At 41.3% G+C, this 15,265-nt stretch overlaps 1 protein-coding gene across 1 annotated transcript in view; it reads right to left on the reverse strand.

The window, feature by feature from the left end:
- ldlrad3 (low density lipoprotein receptor class A domain containing 3) overlaps nucleotides 1-15,265 on the reverse strand; it is an 87,984-nt gene that overhangs the window by 38,817 nt on the left and 33,902 nt on the right. Inside the window, exons 2-4 of the mRNA XM_044357248.1 lie at nucleotides 14,385-14,531; nucleotides 4,330-4,455; nucleotides 2,396-2,530 (exon numbers count right to left, since the gene is read on the reverse strand). Coding sequence (XP_044213183.1) covers nucleotides 2,396-2,530; nucleotides 4,330-4,455; nucleotides 14,385-14,531 — 408 coding nt within the window. The remainder of the gene's footprint in view (nucleotides 1-2,395; nucleotides 2,531-4,329; nucleotides 4,456-14,384; nucleotides 14,532-15,265) is intronic.

Genomic DNA, 15,265 nt, shown 5'->3' on the forward strand with positions numbered 1-15,265 from the left:
CCTTTGGTATTCCACACCTATGCTCAGTTTTGTTATTTCTGACAGACTATTTTTCCCAACAGAATAAATCACTGTGACAGCAGTACCACAACAGAAGGATACAGTTACAGTATATATGGTGAAAAGTGGTTGCCAATTGAAGCACATTGACACTGGTCCACATTTAGTTGCCTGAGGTTGTATGCATGTCGGGTTTGGACTGCTGGCAGTAATCATGTCAGCTTGCTTGCCAGTGGAAGTACACCTGAAGTGTTGACAGAAGCCGACTCTTGAGCCATAGTGGCAGCAGCTGCCTTTGAGAAGTGGGGCTGCCAGTGGAATAATAATAGTATGCCAGTTGTAAGTGGTACCTGCCGGTGAATAAGACATTCTATACCAGAAAGCATCAGACTCACTGTCAGGGATGATACTATTTGTGTTACAATGCAAAGTTACACATTATTTAAAAGCATTATGTTTCACAACATTACGCTAACGATGCCATGGTGTATTTCTGTGTGTTAAATAGGCATAATCAGGAATGCTCCTCAAAGTTGGGAGAGTAAAATCACATCTTCTTTGGCATAACATTTAATCTGTCAGTGGCTCTGCTTTATCTTTACAAAGCATAGACTGCAGAATACATTTACCAAGTGTTGCCTTCAGAAATATCAGATGATGTGACATATTGAGTGACAGAATCTTCCAACTCCTCTGTCATCATTTCATCCAGTTTAATAGAAAAGCTAAATACTGTATCTACAAGCTCCCACCTGTTCTGAAATCTGTTTGTCCGTCTGAAATCTTTACTGTCAATATTTTCAACAATTACTGCCTGATTAAATTCATCAAACTCCGATTTGTTAAAGTGACAGTGGTTACCACTTGTTTTTGTCTTGAAATAGTTCATTTGAGTTGTTGTTTTTGTGAATGTGGCCATCTGTCATGATAGTGATGACTTCTTCAAGCCTGCTAACCTTTTAACTGCAAGAAGAAACTAATCAGAATCAATCAGCATAATTGACAAGTATTCTGCCGACTGAAGCTTCAAGTGTGCCCAATACAGTGTATTTCCCACTCACAATCTCAACTTCACAACTCCCCATAAAAGATTAAAAGATTAACATGTACATAATCATTCTTGACATCAATCAAGTGATTATATGATGTTACTTTTGTTAACACTAATTTCTGTAGAGATTTTAAAAAACATTTTCACAGTCAGTCTTTTATTCTGAAAATAATTTTCACGTGTTTGTTTTTTCTACATTTTAGAGATAATGAAGCTCCATCTGTAGTTGGTGATGAAGGTAGTGTAGACAGCCTCTTATTTACATTCCTAAATCTGCACATTCTCTACACAAAATATCTACTTCTCTATAGTCAACGTACAGTATATTTTAACAATTAGTGTATAATGTTTATACGACTTACATACAGTATATCTTGGCACTTTCTGACAATATACAACTGTTTATAGACTACTGGTACGATAGAATCATGTGGTCATAGTAATGTCAGTACAGATATATTTGTACACATCATATATGCATGTAAACTGTAATTATCATGTTCAGATATTTCTCTTATTTGTTACTTATTGCACATACTGTATGTATGCAATAAGTAATGATTTTTTGCATGAATTTTGGCATTACCATACTACTAATATTCTACGTGAATTTATATTAGTCCAAATAAGTTCTGCTGCTATTTTTGCTATATTAAGCACACTCTCTTAAGGTTGTAATCCATACATTTTTCACATTCTTATAACATTTTTTACATGTTCCGGTTGTAACATTTTGAGTGATTTAGCTGCGTTTTGTCACAATTTCCTGCTACTGCAGTTCAATGTGCTCACAGGTGGTTGTAGAAGTAAAAGTACAGTATCAACAATATCGACTTAAATAATCTAAAGTAACAGTACACTAAATGGCAGGTGTCATTCTTATATATCATTTTGATGTTGTATCTGGTTGAAGTTTTGTATCATAAGTTGTTTGATCTATGACATTGCTTCATAAAGCTGTGAAATAAATTTAGTGGAGTAAAAAGTACAATATTTTCCTCTAAAATGTTGTGGAGTAGAAGTATAAAGTAACATAAAAAATAAATACATAAGTTAAGTACAAGTATCTCAAAATTTTACTCATAACCCAACTACTGATCACAGGAATAATCACACAAAATCTTATCTCCTGATGCCTTTTTCTGTTTTTGGAAATCTGGCGAAATGTGTTAAACTGCCAATTAGATGTCTCTGATACACTTCACTGTCCTTTGTGGCTAAATCATCCTCTGGCTGCTCCTGTGTCTGATGCTCTGCGTCTGGGCAAACGTTCCATTTCCAGTTTGAAGAGCATCTTTTTTCATGCCTACATGACCTTCTCCTACATTTGACTTATTGGCTTACCTGCTGTAGTCGGGCAGGGCTCCTCATCACTGTTATCCTGACAGTTGTCCTGGCCGTTACACAAGAAGCTGCGGTCTACACAGCGGCCATTTCGACACTTGAAGCGAGCCTCTGAGCACACCAGTGGGTTGCCTGCTGTGGGTGAGTCAGAGCAGAGGTCTAGTGTTAGTTCAAATAAGGTTTCAGTGAAAGGTTACCAGTTCAAAGTTACCTGAGAAACAGGAGCGAGCATGTGAGTGACTCTCCCTCTGAGAAACACACTTCAGTGCATAAACAAAGTTTTTGAAAGCAAATTAAATGAATATTCTCCAGCGGTTGTTTGATCAATTTGTTTGAAAATGATTTAGTGTACTCGTTGATCCCATCCCAAATATAACACTTTGATATGATTAAATTTAAAATAAAAACATGGATATTACATTTTCATAGGGATTTTCAGAGAAGAAATTAATCATTAAAAACAGCGTGAGTTAGCAGGAAATTTGATGGAGAGTTTGATAAAATCAAGCAGAAACTCTACAGAAAAACAAACAAACAAACAAACAAAAAAAGATCACTAAATCCTGCCTAGCACCACTGCTTCTTTTTAGCACACGATCTTTTTGTCTTTATCTATAGTTTCTGCAGAATGAGGTGGAATTATCTTGTGAGAAGATCCGGACAATTACACAGTCATGACGCAGTATGTGCTGGGAGCGTGGAGAAAAGTTCCATTTAAATAGCAAGATTAGATTTGTGACCATGGGGCCCTGCAGGCTAGGCACACTGCCTCTGACAATGGAGAGTGATTGGCTTGATGCATGTTTCCCACTGGTAAAGCAGGGATGGGGTCATGTGAGGACAATCTACATTCCTGATAATATATATTGTTATATAAAGACTACACCTAGATCCTGGTGTTCCAATCTTTCTTCAGTTCGACATGGGCAGCGACTTGTCTACTGTGTGATTTTTCACGCACAAAATACATTGCTAAACCCAATGGTGGATGGTCAGAGGTTACAAGCAATGCAAACAGAAGTACAGATGATTCTTTTTTGAAGAGGTAATCGAATTTGCTACATTTATACTTTTGTTACAACTATTATTATCTGCACTAAAAGCAGAATTCGATAGTGAGTGTAAGGGAAGGCAAGGGGCAGCAGCAATGGAGAAACTGCATTCTTTATAAAAATGAAATTCTCCTTCATTTTCCTCTCCAAGATAGGACATAAAGAATACCTGCTTCACACTTAAGAAAGTAAATACTATACTGGCATTAGAAAAACTGAGGCGGAGCAGAAGTCACAAGTTTGAAAAACAAGTTTCCAGAGACGAGCTCTGACTACATCTGCTCCCACTGTTCATAAAAAAGGCAATAGCTACAGGATGATGTGTGTGCTGTGCCTCTGGAAAAACAGAGTTAATAGTCACACCTCCATAGATGGAGGTTAGGATGTCGGTTCAGTTTTGTAAGGGAGGTCCTTTCATTTATTTGTTCACAGTGGAACCCAATGAAAAAGTGAGATGGAGAAGGAAGAAAGAAGAGAGGAGAAGAGAGGAAAACATTTGTAGATGTACAGAGTTGTGGCGATCGTTATCTTAATTGTACGTCTTTATTTTCTGTTTTTATTTCCTTTGCTGTTCCTGAATTTAATAGATTAAGGTATTTTTATCAATGAGTGCTGATTTTTCCATTATTTTTCACTGGCCCATTCAAACTACACAATATTAAAATGCTAAGTAATTTGTTCTTTTTGTAGCTCATCAATTAAGTACATTACTAGTTTCATAAATTACTACAGTTTGACAGGAAAATTTGTATTTTTCCTTGAGTAAAGTGTATTTTCAGTACTCCTCCATCCACTGGCTGTATGACTAGCAGCTGTGGTATGAACTGACCATGACATTAGACAGACTGCTATTATTGGATTTGTTTGCTGTGTGAGACTTACTGCAGTTTTCCTCGTCACTCCCATCAGGACAGTCGCTGAAGCCGTTACACCGGAAGCGTCCGATGATGCAGTGGACGCCATTAGCGCATGCGAAGAATGTAGGGGCGCACTTTGACTTGACCTTAGCTAAGGAGAGAAGGAGGGTTGGGCGAAGTAGAGAGAGAGACAGTGGAACAATGGATTAGTCTATGTGTGATGGAGGGATGATGCAGCACATTTCAACACGGTACATCCTGTTTTATGATAGAATTAGCCTTGGCTGTGATGCATGAAGGGAGTAAGTAAGGTCAGCTAACGAAAAGTCTAAAACTTTCTTTTTTTTTTCCTTTTTAAAGTTTTTATGATGGTGGTGCAACAGACACAAGCATTTTTACTTAAATTTTTAAAATGAAAACAGTGAACTGTTCAATCAACATTGTACAAGGTTCAAATAATCACAGCTGCTGTGTTATGGAGAGCAATTAATTACTCAGTCACTGTTGTAATATAAGACTTATCTTCATGTTCTCTTAAACATGGCAAGGAGGGGGTAAGATCGCGAGCACAGAGCACTGATAGGAGAAGAAGACGAGTTAATGACAAAGACAAAGGGAGCAAATCGTGTGGGAGAGTGTTTGTATGGATTCTGCCATTGATCAGCCTAAGCAGGCCACGGGTCTTATCTCCCAGGACAGGCCTGAGACTGAGTGACGAGCCTGCAGAACATCAATGCCTGGCGTCCTCCGTTTAGCGCTAACCCAGAGTTTTAACTCAAACACATTGATCTTCCCTGGCAGAAGCAGAAAAACAAGACAGCAGGTAGATGCAAACAAAGACATCAGAAAATAAAGGACCTCGTTTTGGCTCGATCGCTGTGAAGTGAGACTTTTAACAAGGAACAAGGAAAGACGTACAAAAGACGCAGCGGTATACAACCTTTGCTATTTACAGTTTGTGATAATTACAAACATCTGTGTGAGAAACAGTGTCATCTCTCAGACCTCGGTCTTCTTTCAAGTCATTTGCATTATAATAAAACAGCTTAAACTTGTAAATTTGGCTTTGTGTGAGAGCTGCTTCTGTTGTCATAGTATTTCATTGGAGACAGAGAAAGGAAAAGCTACCAATTACAGCTTAGACATTGTTATGATACTAGTTAAATAAGACTAGGAGTTAATACCAGTGAGGGAACAGCATTGTAAATACTATGGAGCAACAAAAGGATGGAACAGCCCACACAGTCAAACACACAGGGAGGGTGAGAGTGAGTGGGCATACTAGATATCTCAAAGCGAGCCACCAAATGGTCTTTGTTTTTTGGGGTTTTTTTTTCTTTTAACCTCAGCTGAATACAAAGGCTGGAATTGGCCTGCTCATAGGTTGGCATTACGCCGTCTCAAATGCCAGGGGCGCACATTTTTCCCTCTACAATATATTGTGGTAGGCTGATTTATGAGTTCTTTCAAGCTGCGGCGATTATGTGTGCCGAGGGGGGAGGGCTAGGCATAACAACCGAGAGGGTTTGAAGCGCCCGTCTCCAGGATGAAATGTAATCCACTGAACGCGGGAGAAAACTGGGATAGCGCCCGATTTCTTGTGTCTGTAGTCTGGGAAGCCTTTGTTTACCTGGACAGCAGAGGCCCTAACCACCCAAAGCTCATTTTGCATAGTATATCACATTCATTAGAGTCCAGGGAGAAAAACAGACATGGCTTTGGGCTGTAGCAACACATAAAAGAAAAGACACAAAAACATGCTACTGGAATTGAAATTAAAATTGAAATGAATTTGGCCACAAACAAAAGTATCATGCTTTATCTGTTATTTTTATTTAGTTTGCCTGCCTGTATTTTTCTACTTGTCTTTTTACTTTTTATGTTCTGGTCTTGGAGACATAGAGTTTCTTCTTAGAAAATGCAATTTTCTCCTTCTCTGCATGGACATGGATACTAACTGTGTTTTTTCCATTTGTTCGGCAGACTCGCCAAGGATAGCTGTGTTATTGCTGTGAGATTCCTCATTCGCTTCCTTTCTCGTCCGAATCCTCATTACCACTTCTACTCAGTGTCCGAAATTAAAATTGACTCACCTGCCAAGGGGACTGGTAGATGAAAAAAATCCACCGGCTGAGCATATTTTTAAAAAGCGGAGAGCTGTGATGTTGAGGAGATGATGTCGTGTACGGTAAACTAGGAACTCGTCCTGACTCCACCTCGAACGCTGCTAGTTTCACAGCACTGTTTAGACGCATGTATGGTACGTGTGTCTACACTGTATGGGGAAAAACATTCCTCTGAGCTATTATTTAATATATTCTCTTACATGACTATTTTGGTAGAAACATTTATCTGCCAGTGAGGTGGATAACCTTCCCGAGATTTACTTGACAAACATAAAATCTACCCGCATTTGGAGCTCGGCGGGTGTTAATTTCGGATGCTGCTTCTACTGCTGGCATGAATCATCTGACCCAGTGCTTGTGTTCCAAATTAGCTCAAAAGTCACACGAAGGGCAAGCTCATGAAGGGAAATGCGTGGGTGGGAGAGACGGCGCTGGTTGGAGGGATAGAGATAATGTGCTTAGCTGTTTTTGAGGATGCAAGGCCCTTTGTAGCCTGAGCTGAGCAGTTTTCAGAGCGAGGAGACAAAAAATTAATTATAGGAAGCGAGTTCAGTGCAGAAGAAATGGCAAAAACACAAACTAAAGTTTCCCTGTGAAGGTGCCCTGTTTTATTCCGAATCCTAAACTCTTTACTGTTCCAATTTAAAGAATGCTGCTGATCCAGGTAATGCTGATGAATTTCAGCACCTCTGCCTTACTTTTCAACCTATAACCATCCGTTTCATCCCGTCTTCATCCCTTCTGTCATCACTCTGTTCCTTCGTTTGAACTGCTTTCGTTCCGTGCCAAATTCTTCTTTCTCCTCTCTGAGCCTTTGTAGAAGTTGTTTACGAAAAGCAGGCAGGGTGTTGGACGGCTTCCAAACTTAGTTCCAGTGTTCAGCAGAGCAGCACAAATGAAAACGAATGAGGTAGCAGTCAAGCTGATTCCTTGAGGTAAGACTATCACTAGCAGAAAAACATGGCTGGATCACACCAAAACACAGTTGGAGGACACACAAACAAAGGCGCGTAAGCATGCCTTCTCTCTTTCTGTTACCATCTCCCATAAAATTATAGGCATATGCGCTACACTGGGCTGCCTAATTTGATACCTGCTTAAAATTTCTTCCACAAAACATTTAATTGGAAATACTGAACTACTGAATATCCAAGTAGCAGTTAAAACAAACAAAAATCCAGGTAAGGAAGTGTAGCACCTCACTTTGGCCTTAATCATTTGATGATTTATCACGAAGCTGAAATGCAACACTATAATTTGCCTCCTCTTCCCCGTCTTTATGTCCACCATGGCTTCAGCATTCATGTCAAGCAGAATCCGACAGCGTAACTCCAGTTGCAGATAGTATGCTTTTGCTCTTCCCCCAATATGCACCTCTATGCCCTTCCCCTCACTTCTCCACCTTTTTTTTTTCCCTCTCCTCGCTTCCCCAGAGAACAGAATAACTTGTTCAGCACAGGTAGGCTTGGTCGTGATGGGCATGCATGATTGACGGAGTGAGGAGAGACGCATGGCGGAGAAAGGACTGGAGGAAGAGACTAACAAGAAAGAAAAACAGCGGAGAGAGAGAGAGAGAGAGCGGGAGAGAACAGGAGCCGAGAAAGAGTGGAGACAGCTGAGGACTTCAAAGGTTTCTCTGACCTTGCTGAGCATTTCTGAAGGGAGGAAATCAATAGGTAATGGAGTCAGGGTGTAAGCAAGAAGGGCAGGAGTAGTTTCAGACTCGAGGGCTGCGGGATCAAAATAATCACTCCAAACATTTCACTGTCTAAACCTTGCACGTTAGTTGTACAACACAATAACCTTCTGTGTGCAGCGAGAGTCGCTGCAACGTTTTAGAGCTTCCTTCACCGCGAGGGCCGAGTAGTTCATGGGCCACTGGTGCTCTTGCGAAGCCATCAAACTTCATGCTAGATGTGGAGGCGGGTGCGGCTCATATACTATACAGCTGGCACGTGTGCAAAATATCAGTAATATTTCAACAACTACCGATAAAAAGGGAGGAGAGCAAGGACATATAGTGAAAAAGCAGCAAGCGATTTGTCAGATAATAACCCTGCTGTAAAATTCATCATAGAAAGCAATGTGACGCTAAAATGGCCTTGTTTGATCTGGTGGTGCCTGACGTTGTATTGCACAATGACAAGAGAGCATTTTTTATTCCTTTGAAGATTTCGAAGCATCATTTTGCCTAATTTGTGACAATCGATGGAACAAGGATAGCATTCAGTGTAAAATAGAAAACTAGTGAGAAGAAGAGAGAGAAAAAAAAAGAGATGCAGCAAGAGACAGAGTCAGAGTAAGAGAGACTGTATGTAAGACCTTAATCAATATTTCATCCCTGTTCCTTGGTATTAATTACACCAGCTCATTGATCAGTCAACCATTAAGCACATGGGATGCACCAGACTCAGTCCCATTAAGCTTTCCTCTTCTTTCCTTACTTTTCCAACTATTAATGCTCCAGTCTCTTCATTTTCTTTCTATTTTCTCCTCTTTTCTTTTTGCATTCTTGACAGTTTTTTTTTTCTCTGAGCTGGGCTGAAACAACACATGCAAACCAAGACATGCTCCAGTCTTAAGTATCCCAAACTCTTCCAATCCCACCTGCTTTTGCTTCCATGCTGTCTTCCTAAAATGCACACAGAGACACAAAAAAGGAACGCACTCCGGGCGAAGAACACCTACCCAGAAAGATGCAAAGCAGTAACCCAGCAGGACGGAAGAAAAAAACACACCGATCAGCATTATATGGCTCTTTGTGTTAAACGTCAGTGCATTGGTCGCTGATCCTATCACACACACACACACACATACACACACCCAAATCTTAGCAACCTCTTCCCTTTGGTAATTGGTAATTTGGGAGTGTGTGAGCCTTGATATCTAAATCATAACCAATCTGTCTCAGGAGTCTTTTTAGCTGTTTCCACCCATGCTGTCGAGCACAGTACTTTGTTGTTGATAAGCATTTAGCAGCTCTTTTGAACTCAGTATCTCATGGGCATTGTGTGGAGGTCAGTACACACATACACACAAAAACAAAAACCAAAAAACAAAAAGCAGCATTGATGTTGCTCCAGGCTTTGGCTGTGTTATGACTGTGCACAGCAATAATGCGATAATATGCGAGTAATCCAATGAACTGAATATATTTTGCTCCTAATTGTTGGGAAGAACTAACAGGATCAATAAACAGTGCATCACGTTATGAAAAGTCCAAATGGTTATAGCCTTCATTGTTATGAAGTATCAATTGACTTTTAAAGTAACTGACTGAACATGAGGCTCTATGTGAGCCTCTAATAAGCCGTCCTTCTGTTCCCCACTGACTGAATATAGCAGACCAGCAGTGGAAGCTGCTATTGGTATAAAACAATCTGCCTGATGACAAACAACATGAACTGTTATACTAAGTTATGTACAGTGGTTCAACTTTCGATTTCATGTATTGATAACTTACTGGCTGGATGTCATACTCAGTCATCAAGGGCCACTATTAGCTCTAATTGTTGTTTGCTACAGTTTACTACAAACATGATGAAGTGCTCTAAAACACTGATCCCAACCTTTTTTTGGCTTGTGTCCCTTAAACAAAGAAACTGCTGTGTGATCCCTTTCTAGTCCTCTGACCACTCAAAGTGCTTTTACACTATGAATCACATTCACCCGTTCACACACATTCATACAGAATTTGGGATTAAGTGTCTTGCCGAAGGACTCCTCGGACCGGAGGAGCCGGGAATCGAACCACCGATCTTCCGATTAGTGGACAACCTGCTCTTCCTCCTGAGCCACAGCCACCCCTATCCTACTTATCTTACTACCCCCAGGCCGGGGACCACTGCTCTAAAGGAAGGAAGTGTCAAGCAGCAACATCCATTTGTGACTAGCAATCAAGATTTTTTCTTACAGGAAATGTGGTCTGCTAAATGCAAAATACAACACAAAAGAGAGGTAATGTCACTTAGATATTGAGCAAGTGGCGAGACAGGAACAAAAGCCTTGATTAAAGACATGTTGACATGGATATGTAACTGGGTTGGCAGACTATGAGGAGATGAGCAGCAGGCCTTGGCTGTGCTTGATGTTCTCTGATCTTTGTTCAGTAAGAGCCACTGGCCCTGCTTGACGACCCTTCCAGTTAAAAGCAAAGTAAAAGTTGCACACAAGTTTTGTGAGTGTACAATTGTGAACACATGGACTCCTCCACACAGAAAAGCCATGACCTCAACCTGTAGGACTGCTAGTTCAGAACAGTCATTTCTCTAAAAATGTGCTTCTCTGTCTTTTCTCTCCCTCTTAACTGCATTTCTGTCAACTCCGCCTTCTTCGATTCCCCACTCCTTGCGTTATACACCATGTCCATTCACCCTTTTGGCCCTTCTACGCATCTCTCCTCTCTTGCCTGCTCATGCCCTGCCCAGACAAGGGCAAAGGGGCTAATCCTGGCTTTGAGGCCCAGTAAGCTCAGTCAGCTCTCCTCCCTCTCTCCTCTGTCAGTATCTATTTCGTCCAACACTCTCCAAGGCTGTCGTTATGGACGCCAGGGAGCAGAGTGCTACTGTGGTCCTCTTTGTGTGAGGAATTAGTCAGCAGCCTGTCTCTGAATCACTGCATGAAGCACACCCACATAGAGAAGATGCTCTATTGCTATATGCTCTCTAATGTGCAAACAACTGAAACGTTTTCATTTGAAATCCTGTTAATTTCATATGGAACGCAGCAGAGGTTACAGTCCGTAAAAAAAAAATGGACTTGATAAAAAATGAACTGCAAGGGGGTCGTGGCCTCGCACAGCAGGAGGGTAATACAATAAGCTGCATCTTTAATGCAATAAAGCTCAGGATGGAGATGTTGCCTCTCTTCTCTCCGCTCAGACTATTATTTAAGAGCCAGCAAAAGTATTTACATGACACAAGTTGACCCTTGTGCTAGAGGGGAACGGAAGAACAAACAAACAAGAGAGGAGCAGCGGGGCTTGGGAGGAAGGGAAAGTCGGTCTTTTCTAGGCGAATAAACATTCCCTGACCATTTGAGAGACAATTCCTGGCCTATCAGGCGTAACAGTCTGGGACATGTCTACAATAAGTAAGTAAATGCAGACCAAGTTTGCATGGTTCTATTCTGAACCTCCTCACGCACTGGAATAAAATGTAGTCAGATCAACAAAAAAAATGAAGAAAGGAGTTTGTTTCTGAGGCGAAGTAACTGCCAGAAAGTGTCATCATAAGTTCATGTGTGGGTGGTTCTGTTTTACAAAACACTTTTGTAATGACCGGACAGATGCAACTCGGTATGTGCTGTTACAATTACAGTCAGAGGTAAAAGAAAATTGATCTTTAAATGTTCAAGCATGTCATTTGCAATTCCAAATTGATTTGTTCTCTTTTTATTTCCCCTTTAGCAACATGGCTTTCAAAAACAAAATTCTCATTAATGAGACACCAGGGAGGTGTCACCATATACGACCTTTACCTCTGGCTCTGCGCAACTATTCCTTGGATCAGAGACACCCACATCAGCACAATCTGCTGGCTCAACAGCATGGGCTTACTGGGGATCTACTCTCTCACTTCAGCTGTCTCCTGGTGCAATGTACACAGTAAAAATAGGCACTGGTCCTTGAGCAAAAAGATGTGGCATAGAATTTTATATGCTTACACATTCGTATTATAAATATCTAGTTATTGTGTGTATATGCATGGATGCAAAGCACACACATGCCTTACAGGGGCACGGACACTAGGAAGATTCACTCCCATTTTCCACAAATGAATGTAAAAGTGGTCAAAGGTGTTCAATAAAAGCTGCATCCACCACTCATATTTCTGGAAACCTCTTGACAGAAGCCATCGGCTCACATTACAGATGAGAGGAAATTTAATATCCTGTGGTGGTCAACACTGCTCTGCCTCCATGGTAATGACTGTGATTGCAAAAGATGGTGGGAAGACATCATCACATACTATGCATCATTACCTACTTGGTTCTATAAAAGTAAAGAAAGTCGCTCAGATGGTGAAATTTCACTCCCAAAAAAAAAAAAGAGAAAAAAGATTGCGACTACTGTATATTCTGAGGAGTCGGCATTTAAAAAGCAAACTATGCATGTAGTCCAAAAACTTTCTATGAAGTTAGTGAATCTACCACCCCCCTCTGTTGTAAAAAAATATATATATATATATATTCAAACACACCTGTATAAAACTGTGTGTGTGTCTGTGTTTTCTTTGAGGAGAGTTTCTCTAATTACGATTCCACTTGCAGAGAATCCAGCACTGCAGTCTCAAAGTTTCCAGGCATTGTGTTCTCTTCAGATAATAGACCTCTAGACAGAACTCATGCTGTAGCCACCATAATGAGTCCTCCTCTCTACTTCCTCTCGTTCCCTGACTCCCTTGTTCTCCCCTCTCTCCCTCCCTCCATCTGTCTGTTTGTCCCTGCAGAGCCCCTAATGGAGCCAGGGGTTTGAGGATTTAGTGACGCAGTCGCCAGAGATATCGACTGAGAACTAGCCATCTATTTGAGGATAATAAGGCCCGCTTATGCCGGAGCACATAATGTAGAGATCGACAAAAACAAACACAAGCAGTCATCTGACATCCCAGACAGGCAGCCTGAGTGTGTTGCTTTATGACTTTCTTTTAACTTTGGCAGTATGTCATGTAGTGTCAGTGACAGACAAAAAGAGAATCTTGCTTTTCTGTAGGTTCAAAGTGATAGTGCTTGAGATGGATTTGGTTGAGCGTGTTACAAACTGGCAGCTGAACTGCGTCATTAGATAAAACAGGACCATTTAAGTATTTATTACTGATGTAATTAGTCCAAATGCATCTGAATATTCTTTCTAATCCATCTAAGAACTTTATTAATTCAACATACTTCTTTAAGTCAAAAGCAGAGGTGTACCAAAGAAAGTAGTCTATGACACCTCTGAGCTAAGAAGACTGATGACTGCAGTTTGGCTATATAGGCTATGTGTGCCTCTCTTTCTCTCTCCCTCTCTCTCTGTGTGTGTGTGTGTTTGTGTGTGTGTGTGTGTGTGCGCACGCTAGTATGCCATGGGACAAAACTTTGTCAAAAGTAGTCTGCTGGCTCGCTGAGCTGCCAACAAGAGAGAACAGTGAGATAGCTGACGACTGCTGGAGGAGGAGAAAAAGAAGAAGAAGAAACTGAAAAGAGGCGAAAGAATGGAGGACAAACCATATTATTATTATTTTTGGCAGAGAATTAGCTGGATAAAACAAATCTCTGCAAGAAGAGGGTTATGCTTTCCTAATTGAAAACAAGCCTCTGTGAAGCAAATTACAAGCCAAAAGCCAAAAATCATCAGATGAGATAAAGAGTGAAGGCGCTGAGAGGAGTGAAAATGGGGATGCTAGTGTGAGAAAATTACAGAGATGAATATATCGGGAGATGATGATGGGGGGTGGGGGGGTTTCCATTCAGTGTGGCGAGAACTCAAAGTCAATCTTCATCAGCAATCCCATCTTTGTGTGGAGCTCCGGCTGAGACGGAAGGGAGAGAAGGAGGAGCGGCAGACCGAGAAGATCAAAGCCAACTAAAAGTGAGGATCAAAACTGAACTATTACTGTAGCCTTACGTAGAATTATGCATGTGCTACTATTCCTGCACACAGAAGTAATCGGCCTTTGCTTTGATGGTATTAAGCTTTGCCCTGGTGCTAAACTGGGGCCGAGGGTCTGGCGGGGAGGAGGAGGAGAGGCACGTGCTGTGGGGGGGGGGGAACTGAGGATTGAAGAGGGAAGTTTAAGGTGGCAGAGAATTAGGTTTAAATGGCCCTTATGGCTCTGCGGAATGGGAAGGGAGAAGAACTACTACTACTGCGATGTTGGATCGAGAGCTCAAGAGTTGAGAAGACATGACGGCACATCTAAGAGAGAGAGAGAGAAAAAAAAGGATTTTTTAATGGAGCCTGAACTGGACTTACGGCAGCCTTTCTCGTCGCTCTTGTCAAAGCAGTCGGGCAATCCATCGCATTGCCACCCGCCTGGGACACACTTCCCATCTCCGCACATGAAGTTTCCAGGGATGTTGCACTCTGTGGTGAAGTTGTTCCCTGGGAGCAGCTGGCTCTCTGATGAACAAACAGACAGAAAGACACATAGACACAGAGAGAGAGAGAGAGAGAAAGAAAGGGAGAAAAGGACAGACTATTACAATCTCACTCCATAAAGAAATCAAACAAGTAGAGGGATATTGCATTCCAGTGATATTCATCACTACAGTCAAAATGGAAGACTGTTATTATCTCCATTCTCTAAAGATAGAGATTATTAAAGGCAGTGGCTCTATTTAAAAAGCCATATCAATCTACGGGAAAATAAACAGAGGACAATCTCATGAATACTAAAGCAGACGAGGTCATATAGTGTTAACGGTATTGTGGATGTAAGCGTCAGTTTAGAGCCGGGCAATATCATAATAAGGCAGATAAGGATACAAACACCAAAGAACGCTCACATACAAACAAAGCACATATATTTCTTGGACACAGATGCACAGATACCAACACAAAGCAGAAATAAACACGTTCAGCAGAAAGCATGCACCCCGGACTAGTTTGGGGCATTTTCTACTTGACGCAGTGCAGCTGCGGCATAATGGGGCTGGAATGTTAAACACGGCCTTTTGGCTGAGGTTTGACACGATGCGGTGAGCGGTTTAGCTCGTAAACAAAAAAACTATAGGGCGGTAATGAGGAGTCTCACGAAGACCAGGCAACACTCTCATGCTGCAGTGCTGAAAAACTGGGTTCAGCTGGAAGGCAGCTTCATTACGCTCGAGAGCACGACGCGGGAGCTGCACCTG

The sequence above is a fragment of the Thunnus albacares genome, chromosome 7, assembly GCF_914725855.1.
Source record: "Thunnus albacares chromosome 7, fThuAlb1.1, whole genome shotgun sequence".
NCBI classification, from domain to species: domain Eukaryota; kingdom Metazoa; phylum Chordata; class Actinopteri; order Scombriformes; family Scombridae; genus Thunnus; species Thunnus albacares.